The sequence below is a fragment of the Nycticebus coucang genome, chromosome 1 (assembly GCF_027406575.1).
Source record: "Nycticebus coucang isolate mNycCou1 chromosome 1, mNycCou1.pri, whole genome shotgun sequence".
Taxonomy (NCBI): Eukaryota; Metazoa; Chordata; class Mammalia; order Primates; family Lorisidae; genus Nycticebus; species Nycticebus coucang.
The window spans coordinates 12,260,637-12,275,904 of NC_069780.1; the positions used below are offsets into that span (position 1 = coordinate 12,260,637).

The window sequence follows — 15,268 nt, forward strand, 5'->3', positions numbered from 1 at the left end:
TTAAAAAAAAAAAAAAAGAAAGAAAAGAAAAGAAAAAAAAAGAAAGTCTTTTATGGGCAATTTTAAAGCCATCTTTATGTATGTTGACCAACTTTTGCCACTTTCATGTTTGATCAATAGACATTTTTTTGTTTTATTAACAATTTTAGGCTCAGCACCTGTAACACAGTGGTTATGGCACCAGCCACATACACTGAGGGTAGCAGGTTTGAACCTGGCCTGGGCCAGCTAAACAACAATGACAACTGCAATAAAAAAATAGCCGGGCGTTGTGGTGGGTGCCTATAGTCCCAGCTACTTGGGAGGTTGAGGCAAGAGAATCACTTAAGCTCAAGAGTTTGAGGTACTGTGGCATCATAGTACTCTACCAAGGGCAACACAGTGAGACTGTCTCAAAAAATTTTTTTTGTTTTAGATTTCACTGACAGTTATAGGAAAGGTTTTTAAAGCTCAGCTTTGTGATGTTTTTGGTAGTTAGAACAGTCCTTGGCCATATAGGTGGTCACCTATTTAATTTTCCCATCTATCTTAAAAAGAGCATAAACAGATAACTGCTGATTTATTAAATTTAATTTTTGAGTATGATTGGGTTTCCAAAGTTCAAAACCCAAAATACCATCTCTCTCTTCATTGTAGTACTGAACTGGTAAGTGGCCAGATTCGTTTTTGTTTTGTTTAGTTTTACTGTTTATGCATCAACGATTCCTATTTATGACTGTAGCAGGCCACAGCAGTCGACAGGTTTTGGCCAAAGGAGGCAGAGTGGCTGCTATTTGTTAACTGAAATCATTCAGCTATTAGCTTTATCCTCACAACCTCCCCATGGCAAAAAATAATATACCTTTCAAGAAATTTGTCTTAGGACTCTTTCCCCCCAGGGGAAAGAAAAGTATGGATTTAGGACAAGAAGCATAACTAATTCTGTAAAGAAAATAATTAAGCCTTCAATCTTTGATTAGTCTGTCAAAAAAGATAAAAGATCTTTGCTAACTAATTTTAATAAGTGTGACACAGACTCATTTTTAGACTGTTAATTATATTCTATGCCAAAAAGCAGTGACTTATAGGCAGTGGGGGTTATTTTTTCTAGTTGGTTATCTAGACTAAAGTAATAGTCTGAGGTCTAACAGGAGCAGGGCTGGGGAGATGAAAGCATCCTGGGTTTAGAGCAAAAATCTTTAATAAACTGATTCTTTTTCACTCCCAGAGTTGATAAATAAATAAGGGTTGGTTTGTTCCCACTGAACACTAATCTTAATCAGTTTTGTGTCTACCAGATGGCACTAAAATGATGAAAGATAAGACAGAATAAACACTGGGTGTTGCAATAACCTCAGAGCCAGAGACACTAAAGGCTCAATTGCTTCTTGGTGGAGCAAGGGCTGAAGAATGAGATGATGACAAATGTCATCTGGAAGAAGGGGGGTTGCTCTCATTGCTTTGCTTTGGCAAATGTGTTTATAATTAGTTAACCATAAGCTTTATAACTGGATAAACCTGTGGGCTGTGCAAACTAGCATTTTTGTAGATTATACATTAAAGACTGCTGGGGAATATCAATTGTCTTAAGAATACGAAGGAAACAGTATGTGGCTTCCAACATGTTCACTGTTTCTGCAGAGTGGAGGGATGACAGACAGCCGTAACAGTGTTTTTCTGTCCAGGCCCCTGCGTATTGTGATTAAATGAGGTAGTATTTGCACAGCACTTAGCACTATGGCTGGAATATAAATGATGGCTATTAATTACTATTACTGTGTCCTGTGGGATCGTACGATAGGTGCCAACCCGCAGGCCTGCGTGCAGTGATTATGGAGTTGTGGGGGAAGGCCCCTGACCATTCCAGCTTCACTCTTGGGGCTTTATGCTCCGTTAATGCAAAGATTCCTTAGCAGCTATTTATGTCTCAGGATGAGAATACTTTTATTAGCTCTTTTCAGAACTGTGTCAAGAGCAGAAAAAAGGAGAGTGCAAAGCTCCTGGCCCGTACTGAGGCTGAAGGCAGTGACAGCCGAACTTTACTCTACAACTGGCCCAGGTCCCACACGTGCGGGAGCTGCCCAAGTGCTGTCCTCATACCTGGGAATGACTGGGATGGGAATATCCTGCCTGCTGAGGACATGAAGGGAAAAGTCTGTTTAAAGATTTGGCAACCCCAGCATGAGGGCATATTTTTGGTGGTGTTGCAGCAGTCTTTGGCGAATGGGATGTGCTTTGGGGAAGCCTGGGCAGGGAAAGGCTTTGACTGAAGCTTGGTTAGCAACAGGCAAGAATCTTGCAAACTGCCAAGAAGCCCCCAGTGCTCTTCTCTTTGAATTTCACAGGTTCAAGACAGGCCCTCTTGGGCATGACAGGAAACACACTCCATGGCTCTCACGTTTTGAGTTTTAGGAAGCAACTAAGATTCTGCCTGTGTGGAACCAAAGATCTCCCTTGATTTTCTAGTGAGTTCTATAGTTCTTCCCATTTTTTTCTACAGCAAACATTAAAAAATAACAGGTCAACAGTAGGAATTTGGGGAGTTGGGGTAGGAACAACAGGTCACCTCTTTGGGGCACTGGTACCACAAAGGAAGGCCAAATAATTCCTCAGTAATAACAATCTCTTAACTTTTTTTTTTTTTTTTGAGAAAAGAGACTTGTTTTGTTGCCCTCAATAGAGTGTCATGGCATCACAGCTCACAGCAACCTCAAACTCTTGGGGTCAAGAGACCCTCTTGCCTCAGCCTCTTCAGCCTCCTGAGTAGCTGGGACTACAGGCACTATTTTTAGAGACAGGGTCTCACTCTTGTTCAGCTGGTCTCAAACTCCTGAGCTCGAGCAATCCACCTGCCTCGGCTTCCCTGAGTGCTAGGATTACAGGCGTGAGCCGCTGCCCTGGGACTATTAAGTCCTACTTGGAGTGAAAGTCTCACCATGAAAGGAACCCTTTCCAGAACACCACTGTGGAAAGGCTGAGCTGTCAGTAGTCCGTTCCCAGCAGCAAACCAACAATGACAGCTGGTTGACCCTCCAAAGGGCACTGGGAAAGCCTGGCTCAGCAAGATGGTATATGAGGTGGATGTGGAAAGGACAGAGCAGGTCTCTGGAGGATTAGGCAGGGTCATAGGAGCACTCACAGCTCTGAAGAAAAAGTGGGAAACTGGTGCCAGACATGAGTACCCAATGTTTCCTTCCTTCTTCTTTCTTTACTTTTTTTTAAGCCTGCTTCTCCATTTGCCAGTTTGACACGTGTATAGGCACAGGGGAGACTGTCGCCCTAATGTTAATGTTGACCTGTAGGTTTAAAGATAATATCTATACACAACGATATATATCACAGAATCTAAGGATTTTCCATCTTTGCCGGTGAAGAAATAAGACATTCTTTTCAAAGCAAACATACTGCACAAATATTACATTTTCATGTAGGATTTTATGGTACGTGAAATATATTATTTCACGCAGCAAAAAGTAAAATAAAGTCAAAAGTATGCTGAAATGATACAGGTGGTTAAAGGGAAGAAAAAAATGGAAGGAAAGCAGGTGAATGTAAAAGGATCTATAGGAAAAAAAAAAAAAGAACCTGAAGATAAAAAGCTGGCTTCATTCAGCATGCCAACATGATCTGATACTAAATTATCAAGGAAGCCCACCTTGTTTTGATTTGAGTCTGGGGGAATTTAAAATAACAAAGAAATGGACCCAAGGTACCTAAGGCATCTTCCAAACAACTTAAAAGTGCATAAAGAATGCTTCTTACCTAGGAAGGCTGCCATGTTCATAACTTGACTGAACACACAGCTTGCAGGAGGATCGTCACCTGCAATGCTTGAAAAAGATGAAATGTTTTATAATTACTATGTTAAGATCTATAACCCCCCTCCCACCTTTCCCGAAGATCCAAGAGATCAGAAGAAATTACTGCATTACCTTATATATGGTGCGTGCTTCACGACAGGCTTCCTGGATAACGAAAAATGGAGAAGCTCAGGTTGATATGGTCATTTGTGCAGTTAAACCTTGCAAAGTGTTTACTAAATCTATTGATAAACAATGAATTATTACGAGATAAACTTTACCTTTCACCTGCATTTAATGGTAAAATTTTGTCATCTTCCACAGCTATAAAGTACCTATTAAGAAAGAATGGTTAAGTTTACAAAATAAAGAAACTGGAAAAAACCAATAATTTATTTCCCAGTTTTATTAGACTAACTGCACTGAATCATAGTCATTTTTCCTGAGAAAATGCTCTTTTTCTATAATTCTTTACCCATAGATCATCTAGCTCTTTGTCAGATGTCATTATTAATAATATATCCTTAAGTTTCAAAATACCCTTGAAATCAGTGTTAATGATTACACTTTGGAAACGAGAAAACAACAGCATGGAGCATACAACTTTGATACATTAAAATTAGAGCTCCAAGTTTCTAACTTCCTAGGAATACGTGTCCACCTTAATGAACTTCAAGGAGCTCAAACAATTTTCTTAAAGTGAATATTAATGAAATAAGCAAGGGCGGCAACATTTTGTGGCAAGCCAGGACTTCCAATGTAATAATATTTATTTCATAAACATAACAGACCAGGTCATACATAACTGGACTTCAAATGGAATCAAATTAGAAAATCTTGCAAATAATGAACTCCTATAACCAGTTTACACAGCATTCGTTCGTTACAAGAATAACACAAGGCAAACCCGCATTCTTCACCACCTGCTTTGCATAATTTATTACTCACTCTGGTTATCTACTTTGGGTAATAGAAGATGGGAAAAGAAAGTTGAGCAAGATTGAATCAGTAAATGTATTATTTTAAAATATTTATAAATACATTCATACAGATACACCTTACACTATCAAAACTTTACATTTCATCGACACTGCACCTGCACCCTTAAGTGATTTAAATAAGAGAATACTCACACTATCCACAACCCAGCTGAAGTGAACAAAGTAAACACGAGAGGGAGAAACATCCAGACGCTGCATTTCTTCCCATCCATGCCTGGACCACTGAAATAAAATGAACAGGTGTTAAAAATTAAGGGAAAATTTTACTTCACCATTTTTTTTTTTTTTTTTTTTTGGCTGGGGCTGGGTTTGAACCCGCCACCTCCGGCATATGGGGCTGGCGCCCTACTCCTTTGAGCCACAGGCGCCGCCCTTTTTTTTTTTTTTTTTTTAACATTTTTTGAGACAGTGTCTCACTCTGTCATCCTGAGTAGAGTGTTGTGGCGTCATAGCTCACAGCACCCTCAAACTCTTGGGCTCAAGCGATCCTCTGCCTCAGGCTCCTGGGTAGCTGGGACAACAGGCACCTGCCACAATGTCCCGTTATTTTTTTTAGAGATAGGGACTCACTCTTGCTCAGGTTGGTCTTGAACTCCTAAGCTCAAGCAATCCATCTGCCTCAGCTTCCCAGAGTGCTAGGAAAGTGTATCTTAAGAAACCATGATGCAAATCAATATCACTACTACCTCCTCATGTGGGAAACCCCTCCAGCACATCACATGGATGACTGTTATCTAGCATTATTTTAAATATCCCAGAGTCTTAGTTGAGGACAAATGGAAATTTTTTCATAAAAACATTTATTCTTGTTTAAACATGGATACATTTAAGAAAACACAAAGGGTTTGGGTTAAGATTTTATGGAGAAGAGCTAGGTACCAAAGGCATCCTCCAAACTACTTTTAGTGCTTGTGTTAACATTTGTGGATTTATGGATCTGACATGTACATAGTCTCCAGCCTGGCAGAGGTGAGCTGTGCTCACGGGTGACTTCCAGTTTAGTAGTGAGTACAAAAGAAAAAAATGGTTACTAAATAAATTAGCAGTGCAGGAGGAAATGACCAATGCTTTGCAAATCTGAACTTTTTTCATGATGTGTTATCGAGCCACTATCTCAGAAGGCTCTGTAGATGAATGCTCTGGAAAACAACGCATTGTGAATAACTTTTAGCTGTAATAAACACATTGGGAAAAAAATACAGATGTTAGCCATTTCGGACGTTACATTTTTTTGCACCACATTTTTATGGTTGGATGTTACATTTCTTTCTTTTTTCCTTTTTTTAATTTCAAAGTTTTAAGGGGATACAAAATTCCTTTTTTTGGTTACATAGATCTCTTTTATAATGCTTGCGTCATGATTATAAGTGTGCCCATCACCCAGTAGTGTTTACTACACCCAATAGGTAGGTTTTTGCCCCTTCATTCCGCCTCTTTGACTGTCACTAAGTTTTACATTACTCTGTGTAGCCCTGTGCTCATTGGTGAGTTCCAATTTAGCAGTGAGTACATGTGGCATTTGTTTTTCCATTCTTTAGGTATTTCACTTAGAATAATGGTGTCTGATTCCATCCAAATTGTTGCCAAAGGCATTAATTTGTTCTTTTTTATGGCTGAGAAGTACTCAACGGTATGCATACACCACATGTTGTTAATCCCTTCATGAATTGAAGGGCACTTGGGTTGATTCCAAATCTTCGCAATTGTGAATTGTGCTACAAAAACACTTGAGTGCCGGTATCTTTTTGATAAAATAACTTCTTTTCCTTTGGGTAGATACTCAGTAGTGGGATTGCTGGATCAAAGGGTAGATCTATTTTTAGTTCTTTGTTTTTTGGAGACAGAGTCTGACTCTGTTGCCCCAGGCTAGAGTTCCATGATGCCATAGCTCACAGCAACCTCGAAGTCCTGGGCTCAAATGATCCTCTTGGCTCAGCCTCCCTTGAGTATCTGGGACTGCTGGCATGCACCACAATGTCCAGCTAGTTTTTCTAATTTTAGTAGAGATGGAATCTGGCTTTTACTCAGGCTGGTCTTGAACTCCTAACCTTAAGCAATCCACCCATCTTGGCCTCCCCAGAGTGCTAGGAATACAAGTGTGAGCCACCACACTTGGCCCTACTTTTAGTTCTTTGAGGACTCTCCATACTTTTTTCCACAGAGGTTGTACTCTCTTGCAGGTCTACCAACAGTGTAGAAGTCCTCTTTTCTCTGTGTGCATGCCAACATCTGTTGTTTTCAGACTTTTTAGTAAAAGCCATTCTAATAGGTTTTAATTTTCACTTCTCTGATGATTTGTGATGTTGAGCATTTTTTTATACGTTTATTGGCCATTTGTCTATCTTCTTTTGAAAAGCTTCTGTTCATGTCTTTTGCCTATTTTTTAATGGGGTTGGTTGTTTGTTTTCTTGCTGATTGGCTTGAGTTCTTTGTAGATTCTGGATATTCGCCCTTTATTAGATGTATAGCTTGCAAATATTTTCTCTCATTTAGGTTGTCTATTTGCTCTGATTGTGGATGTTACTTTTTTTTTTTGTAGCTTTATCAGCCTTGGTAGAGTGTCATGGCATCACAGCTCACAGCAACCTCCAACTCTTAGGCTTAGGGGATTCTCTTTCCTTAGCCTCCCGAGCAGCCAGGACTATAGGTGCCCACCACAACGCCCGGCTATTTTTTGTTACAGTTTGGCCAGCGCCGGGTTTGAACCTGCCACCCTTGGTATATGGGGCCAGTGCCCTATCCACTGAGCCACAGGCGCCACTCTGGATGTTACATTTTTAAAGGAGAAATATATGAATAAAAATTCCCCGCCCACCTCAGCTCCGTGCCGGTGGCCCAGTGGTTTAGGTGCCAGCCACATACACCAAGGGTGGCAAGTTTGAACCCAGCCAGGGCCAGCTAAAACAACAATGATAACTGCAACAACAAAAACAATAGCCGGGCGTTGTGGTGGGCACCTGTAGTCCCAGCTACTCCGGAGGCTGAAGCAAGAGAATCACCTAAGCCTAAGAGTTGGAGGTTGCTGTGAGCTGTGATGCCACAGCACTCTACCAAGGGCGACACAGTGAGACTGTCTCAAAAAAAGGGGGGGGGGCGCGGTGCCTGTGGCTCACTGGGTGGGGCGCCGGCCTCATATGCCCAGGGTGGCTGGTTCAAACCCAGCCCCGGCCAAACTGCAACAAAAAAATACAATTAATGACAATTAAGGTTATGGGGGGGGAAGCAGAAAGAGGGATGGAGGGAGGGGGGTGGGACCTTGGTGTGTGTCACATTTTATGGGGGCAAGACATGATTGCAAGAGGGACTTTACCTAACAATTGCAATCAGTGTAACCTGGCTTATTGTACCCTCAATGAATCCCCAACAATAAAAAAAAAAAAAATTAGCCGGGTGTTGTGGTGGGCACCTGTACTCCCAGCTACTTGGGAGGCTGAGGCAAGAGAATTGCCTAAGCCCAGGAGTTGGAGGTTGCTGTGAGCTGTGACGCCATATCACTCTACCAAGGGTGGTAAAGTAAAACTCTGTCTCTACAAAAAAAAAAAAAAAGTCTCCCCTCAAATGAAGTGAAAACTGTAAGTTTCTGATATATCTATGAAAAATTATTGATATTAAACAGAAAGAAGTAGCTAATTATTGCTTTAAGTTTTATCTTTGCTTAAAACCATGAAACAAATCTGTCTGAGACACTGGATAGATTATGCCAACATAATAATTAGGGTAAAAAAGAAAAAACCAACAACCAAAAACTCACTTTGTCTAAGAAAATAAAGTGTCCTAGTGACCTCCACTGGTGACCAAACAATGGAAATAGGATTAAATGACACTTCTAGGGAGTTATCAGTGTTCATTATTTTGAGTTTTATAATTAACTGCAACAAGTACGTTTGGGGGGCTTGAACCAGCACTGTGACCCTTCTGAGTACCTTCATAATATCTGCTTTCATGTGGGGGGACTCTGCACCCTCCAAGGGTTGAGACCAGAGAGAGAAGCTGATGGTCCCTTTGGACAGGTGAGCTGATCCCTTTTGCAAAATTTCAGAAGGTCTTAGCTCCCAGAACTGGCTTAGCTGATGAGGTAGATCTTTCACACCAGAAGACAGACATCTAAACCTAACCACACACCTTAGTCTAAACACTTTCTGGGGAGGAGTGTTAAATGAATTAGAAAATCTAGGAGTTGAAAGACATTAGAGCCATTTTCAATCAATTTAATCCAATCTAAGCCAATCTAATCCAATTCATAATTATCGATACCTACTTGTGCCAGGCAGTAGACCAGGTGATGGAAATTCTGAGATGAGGTTTAATGAATACAATTATTTATATGTAACAATCTAAAAAGCTACTGTGTGAAGGAGTGGTCCATGGCTTTCCAGTGCATATAATACGGAAGAACAGCAAACATTTTAAGAATATATAATACGGCTGGTCGGTCTCCATTTATTTATTTCCAAAATGTTGTGTTTATTTATGTCATAAAAAGCTATCAATTATGCTAAAAAAAAGCAATCGCATCAGTGGCCAAGATGTAGACGGAAGACAGAAAACAGGAGTGGTGCCTGAGTATGAGAACAATTCATGTTCTCCTCTCCTTCAAAGAAAGGCCGTAGGGTGGGAATGGAAGTGGTACAGCAGGCATAGCGCTGAAACTCTGCTCTGCCATTCACCAGCTGCCTGATCTAGTTACCTCATCTCTTAAGCCTTAGTTTGATTATAGCAATAACTTCTGCTTTGCAGGACTGTGCTGAGAATAACAATGCAGCTAAAGACCCTCACACAAAACCATGTCCCATAAGTGGCAGCTCTGCCCCCTATAACCACATATCAACACTTGGGTGAGAACCAGGGGACTCTCCAGGGCAGGACTCAAGACAACACTTTCCTCTTCTCTGGGCTCTCAACTTTCCAGACACTTTTCTAGATGGGTGTAGACCCTCTTCTTGATGCTAATTGTTTTTTCTTTAGATAGCTTTCCCCAAAATATCTTAACCTTATCTTAATACTGAAGGTCTACCTCCCTGAGATTCTAATGTTCTATTATCTTTCCGTATACACTGCTTTTTTGTTTTGTTTTATTTTGGAAGTGTCTTATGGCTACTTCCCAAATTTTATTTTCACTAAGCTTAACTCTCATAGGGAAACCCTATATCCAAATTCTGGGAAAACCATACTTGCCTAATGATAGGTAAAAAATTGCTCTTTCTTAACTCCAAGGGATGTTTTAGAGGTGAAAAGAATAATTTATGAATGATTGTATTATTAGCTTGCAACGGAACTGCTCTGGTGGCTCTGCAGGATTTTTACATTGGTGATACCTTTGGGGGGATGGAGAATAATTGGAAATTCATGTGCAGTTGTAATAAATAATACAGAGACAGCTTATATATCTTTCACTCTATCTCCCCAATAGTAACATCCTATATAACCACAGTATAGTATTTTTTTTTTTTTTTTTTTGTAGAGACAGAGTTTCACTTTATTGCCATCGGTAGAGTGCCGTGGCATCACACAGCTCACAGCAACCTCCAACTCCTGGGCTTAGGCAATTCTCCTGCCTCAGCCTCCCGAGTAGCTGGGACTACAGGCACCCGCCACAATGCCTGGCTGACCACAGTATAGTATTAACAATCAAGAGATAGACATCAATACAATTCTTCAACTTCACTTAGATTTCACCCAGTTTTATATCCACCCTTTTCTATGTGTATATTTAGTTTTATGCAATTTTACCACCTGTGTAAATTCCTGTGACCGTGTTTCTTGGCCATCTGTCTGTCTTCTTTGCAGAAATGCCTATTTAAGTCTTTTGCACATTTTTAAATTGGGTAGTTTGTTTCATTGTTGTTATTGAATTGTAGGTGTTCTTTATATGTTCTGGATATTAATGCCTTAACAAACATACTATTTGCAAAATTTTCTCCCATCGTGTGAGTTGCTTTTTCACTCTCTTAACAGTGTCTTTGGATGCACTAAAGTTTTTAATTTTGATGAAATCTAATTTATCTATTTTTTTCCTTTGCTGCCTATGCTTTGGTGTCCTATCCAAGAAACCACTGCCAAGTCCAATGTCATGAGGATTTTTCCCTATCTTTTTTCTAAGACTGGCACAGTTTTAGCTCTTTGATCCATTTTGAGTTAATTTTTGCATATGGCATAAGGTAACTTCATTCTTTTGCATGTAAATATCCGGAACCATTTATTTAAAAGGACTGCCTTTTCCTCCATCCAATGATCTTGGCACTCAACAGGGTCTTCTCAGAGCAAAAGCTTGTAATTTTAATAAGATCCAACTTATTAAATTTTCCTTTCACGGGTCACATGCTTTTGATGTCAAGCCTAAGAACTCTTTGCCCGGCCCTAAATCCCAGAAGATTTTCTACTATGTTTTTTTCTTAAAGATTTCTAGCTTTACATTTTACATTTAAAACCGTGACCCATTTATGCCTTTTAAATTGTAAGTCTCTACTGTCTTACTGAATTTGGTTAGATCTTAGTTCATAAATCACTTTGAAAAGGATTGGAAAATATGTGATGATTTAAGTCAGACTTCCCAAGTAACAGGGGAAGATTCTTATAATGGAGAACATATACTTTAGCCATAGTACACCTTACCAAGTAAGGGTTTTTTGGCAACTGACAGAATAATGGGTGAGTGTGCCTGTGGGGGTATGTAAACGGGGAGAGCTCCCTACCTCCTCCACTTGCCTACTTACTTTTGTTCTGCAAAAGATCCAGTTAAGCGCTAAGACCATTCTGGAGAGGAGAGCATCAAAGTAAAAGGTCTTAGAGGACCAGTTTCTTGTTTTGTTAACCTACCGAAGCCCCATCTGACTTACCCTGGCATTTTACTTCTTTCTCCCTCCCGGTGGGACTGCGTCAACCATAAAGGGGACTCTGTTACATATACGTCTTTTTTATTGTCCCAAAGAATCTATTTGCCCTTCCTGAGCCCATAGCCAGCTTATCCCGTGATCAAAGACTCTGCAGTAAAGATGAGTCTCCCGAAGGTGCCAGGAGATGAAAACTGATTGGGTTCAGTTTCACAGGACTCTCTCTGAGCTGCTCGGGCTTAACAATTCCAGATATTTGACTGGGAGCCCCTCTGCAAAGAATAAACAAACATATCTATTAAATTAGCTTTGCCTTACTCAGCCTGAGAATTAAAGTTCAAACTGAAAGACAGATTTCTTTCTTACGTGACTTCCAGTATATGGGATAAACTGGTCTGTTGCTTTCCAGTCACATTAGAAGGTGTCACCCACACTTCACTCATATTTCCTAGCAAGGAACAATTCCATGCTTCCCCTGAGCTCACCTGCTAAGGGAAGACGCCACATGTTTCCTTGTCTCTTTAAAGAAAGAGGGACAGAAGAAAAATACAGTCCATATTCCTGACGTAGTTTGATGTTTGCATTCTGAATTATCCTTTTTTTGTTCTGTGCAAAATTTACTCCATTGATATTAATCTTCCAGTAATTTCTCACGGTAAAAAAAAAATTTAAGGATAATTGTTTCCACATTTCCAATGGTTACTTACGTCTAGAAAAAACGTCACCTAATGCGTTATTAACAAAAGGAGGAAAAGAGCCAGGATTGCATAAATCTTGAAAGGGTTCTGGTATTTAGTTTTGGTTTGGAAGGCTCTCCTCCAAATGGTATCATTTATCCAAATGATTTGCACAGCTGTTATCCAGATGGTCACATCTTCCCAGAGAGCCCAGACTGCGAACTCTCTGCACATTTCTATCACATATTCTTTAATTCCAGTAAATGTCATTTCCTAAGTTTGAGTGATCTTTTACTCTCTTTTACCCAGTATGTGATATGAGTGAAAATCACATAGCAGGGACTTTTCAACACTTTGAGTCAGACAGTGAAAAATCCTGACTTTCTCCCTGCTACAGTGGTGACTGAGGACCCTGAAACTCATTTTTCCCTCCGTGAGAAAATGACCTGTAGTGAAAGGTTTGCGGGGTCCCTACTCGTGGCGTTTTTATTCTTCTAGACGTCTTCTAGTTGCAAATGTCCAAGAGAATCCCTGACCATCTGAAAATCTATAATCACGGGAAAGCGAACAAAATGACTGTAAGCCCACATCAGCTTGTTCCCTAGGACTCCAACTACTTCAACTGGTATTTCTAAAGCAAAGGACATGATTATTCTTACTTTCATCATCAAATTCCAACTACTTCTCACAGTATAAGCTCACAAAGCTGCCACACTCAAGAATACAGCATCCTGGCACCAATGGCCATCCACAATGACAAACTTTCTACATGAAACTACAAATGGAAGAGTAAAGCCCATTAGGTCATCTTCACCTATAGCTTTTAAAACTTAATTAGTAAGAAACCACTTATAATAATGACTGTGAATTGTCACAAAAGTTAAGATGGTATTTTCTGGGGCTGGAAAGGATTTGCTTGATATAAATTAGAAGAATTTTATCATAGCTCATGGACAGAAGCCAGACTTCAGGATGAGGAATCCCAGCTCTGCCACTTACCACTTGTGTGACCTCAGTTTAAATCTCCTCCATGCTTCAGTTTCTCCCTCAATAAAGTGGGAATAATAATTGTACCTACCTGATAGGGTTTCTATGAGGATTGAAAATATTTTTAGAGCACTCAGAATAGTGCCCAGCATAGCCAGCCTTTCAATAAATGTTAACTATATTCCCCTGCAAACACTGCTAGGAGTCTTTGGTTATCTTTTTTTCATTTTGTAATTTATCAGGAAATGAGCTCTCTGCCACGGTAATTTTTCATTCTGCTCTCAGAACCAGCTGGAATGAAGCAGAAAAGATGAACGAGTCACCCACTAATGACAAGGACCGTCACAGTATCTATGAACCAAGAGTATTCTTGGGTTTTTTTTTTAACCTTCTTTAATCTGGGAATTGCAAGTTATTTTTCATGTGTGCCACGGGCAAGAGGGAAGGCTTGTAGAATGTTGTCATTCATTTGTTATTATGAGTGGGAATGACAAGAACTTTTTGTCTCTTCCCTAAAATGTTTACAGGGTCTCAGATATGAATCAGCATGGGGAAACATGTGACAAAACCGGCCAATAAGTCACACTCATTCTATTAACGGTTCAAATCTTGTCTTCATGGAAGCCTAAGTTTGGAAAAGCACAATAGTCGGGTGACCTGGTGTCATCCTAAAGATATAGGACTTCCTGGTGGTGCCTGTGGCTCAAGGAGTAGGGCTTCAGTCTGATATACCAGGGGTGGCAAGTTCAAGCCCGCCCCCAACCAAAACTGCAAATAAATAAATAAATAAATAAAAAATATATATGACTTCCCCTAATCAGGAGATAGAAACAATATTATTCAATCTACCAGGTCAATCCCCTTCTCACAAAATTTTTCACGAACACTAATAATAAGAAGAAATAATATACTGGTTAGTAAAGAATGTCTATAAAATATCACCATTTCCCGAAGAGTATGATGATTTCTAAGTAGGGCCAATGGTGGTGCTTCTTCTCCAAACCTGTCTGAATTCTGAAAAGCAGTCACCTCCATCCACCCGACTCTAGCAAGCCTTTCATGTTACAGACCCAAAGCCTTCTTTTTCTCAGAACGACGTGGAACACCCTGTCCTGACACCTTTTCTGGAATAATCCCAGAAGTAGTTCTCTCCTACCAGTACTTTAATTCAATAATAGCATCTAAGAGCTTCTATGCCAAGAGCCTCCTCAGAATCCATTTCTATCTTTAATAATAAGAAAAAATATTGCCCACCTGTGGCAGATATAATTGCCATCCCAACAGTCACTTCCCCTCTTTTTTCTTAGCTGATAAAAGTCTAATTTTTATTTGAGACATTAATGTGCTCAGCCCAAGACTGACCATGACTAGCCAGCCGGTCACAGCTGTCTCATTTTCTTTTGACAAGTGCCTTTCCAGACACCCTCAAATCTGGTCAGTGAGATGCAAGGGGAAATATGCCGAGTAGCAAATGGGAAAGGTTATACCCCTGCTAGTGGGAAACCTCTTTTACACCCATACTCCTTTTATTCTCACTTGGAATACCTGGTGAGATACCTATGGCAGCCATGATGTAACCATGAGACCACAGACATGAGGACCCAGAGCCAACATATCGAGGATGGCAGAGCGTCCTGTTCATCATTAAGACGCTGTATGAAATGCCTGATACAGCCAGACTCCAAACTCCCTGTAATATGAATCAATGCTTCTGTGAAAAGCAGTACGGTGGTTCCTCAAAAAATTAAAAATAAAATTACCATATGATCCAAAATTTCTATTTCTCAGTATAGAGTCATAAAAGTTGAAAGCAAGGACCTGAACAGATATTTGTATACCCTTGTTCACAGCAGCATTATCCCAACAGACAAAAGGAGAAACCAGGGTTCAACAATGGATGAATGAATAAACGTAATATACACACACAAGGGAATGTTACTCGGCCCGAAAGGAAAGGAAGTTCTTTCTTAGAATACATGCTAAATCATGGATTA

At 40.1% G+C, this 15,268-nt stretch overlaps 1 protein-coding gene across 6 annotated transcripts in view; it reads right to left on the reverse strand.

Annotated features, from left to right (window-relative positions):
- The window catches only part of TMEM150C (transmembrane protein 150C), a 70,609-nt gene that overhangs the window by 12,938 nt on the left and 42,403 nt on the right, over positions 1 to 15,268 (reverse strand). For all 6 annotated transcript variants that reach the window (XM_053594591.1, XM_053594353.1, XM_053594277.1 and 3 more), the window contains 4 exons: positions 4,913 to 5,002; positions 4,061 to 4,114; positions 3,912 to 3,944; positions 3,742 to 3,809 (listed from right to left, as the gene is read on the reverse strand). In XM_053594591.1, coding sequence (XP_053450566.1) covers positions 3,742 to 3,809; positions 3,912 to 3,944; positions 4,061 to 4,114; positions 4,913 to 4,992 — 235 coding nt within the window. In that variant the 5' untranslated portion in view covers positions 4,993 to 5,002. The remainder of the gene's footprint in view (positions 1 to 3,741; positions 3,810 to 3,911; positions 3,945 to 4,060; positions 4,115 to 4,912; positions 5,003 to 15,268) is intronic.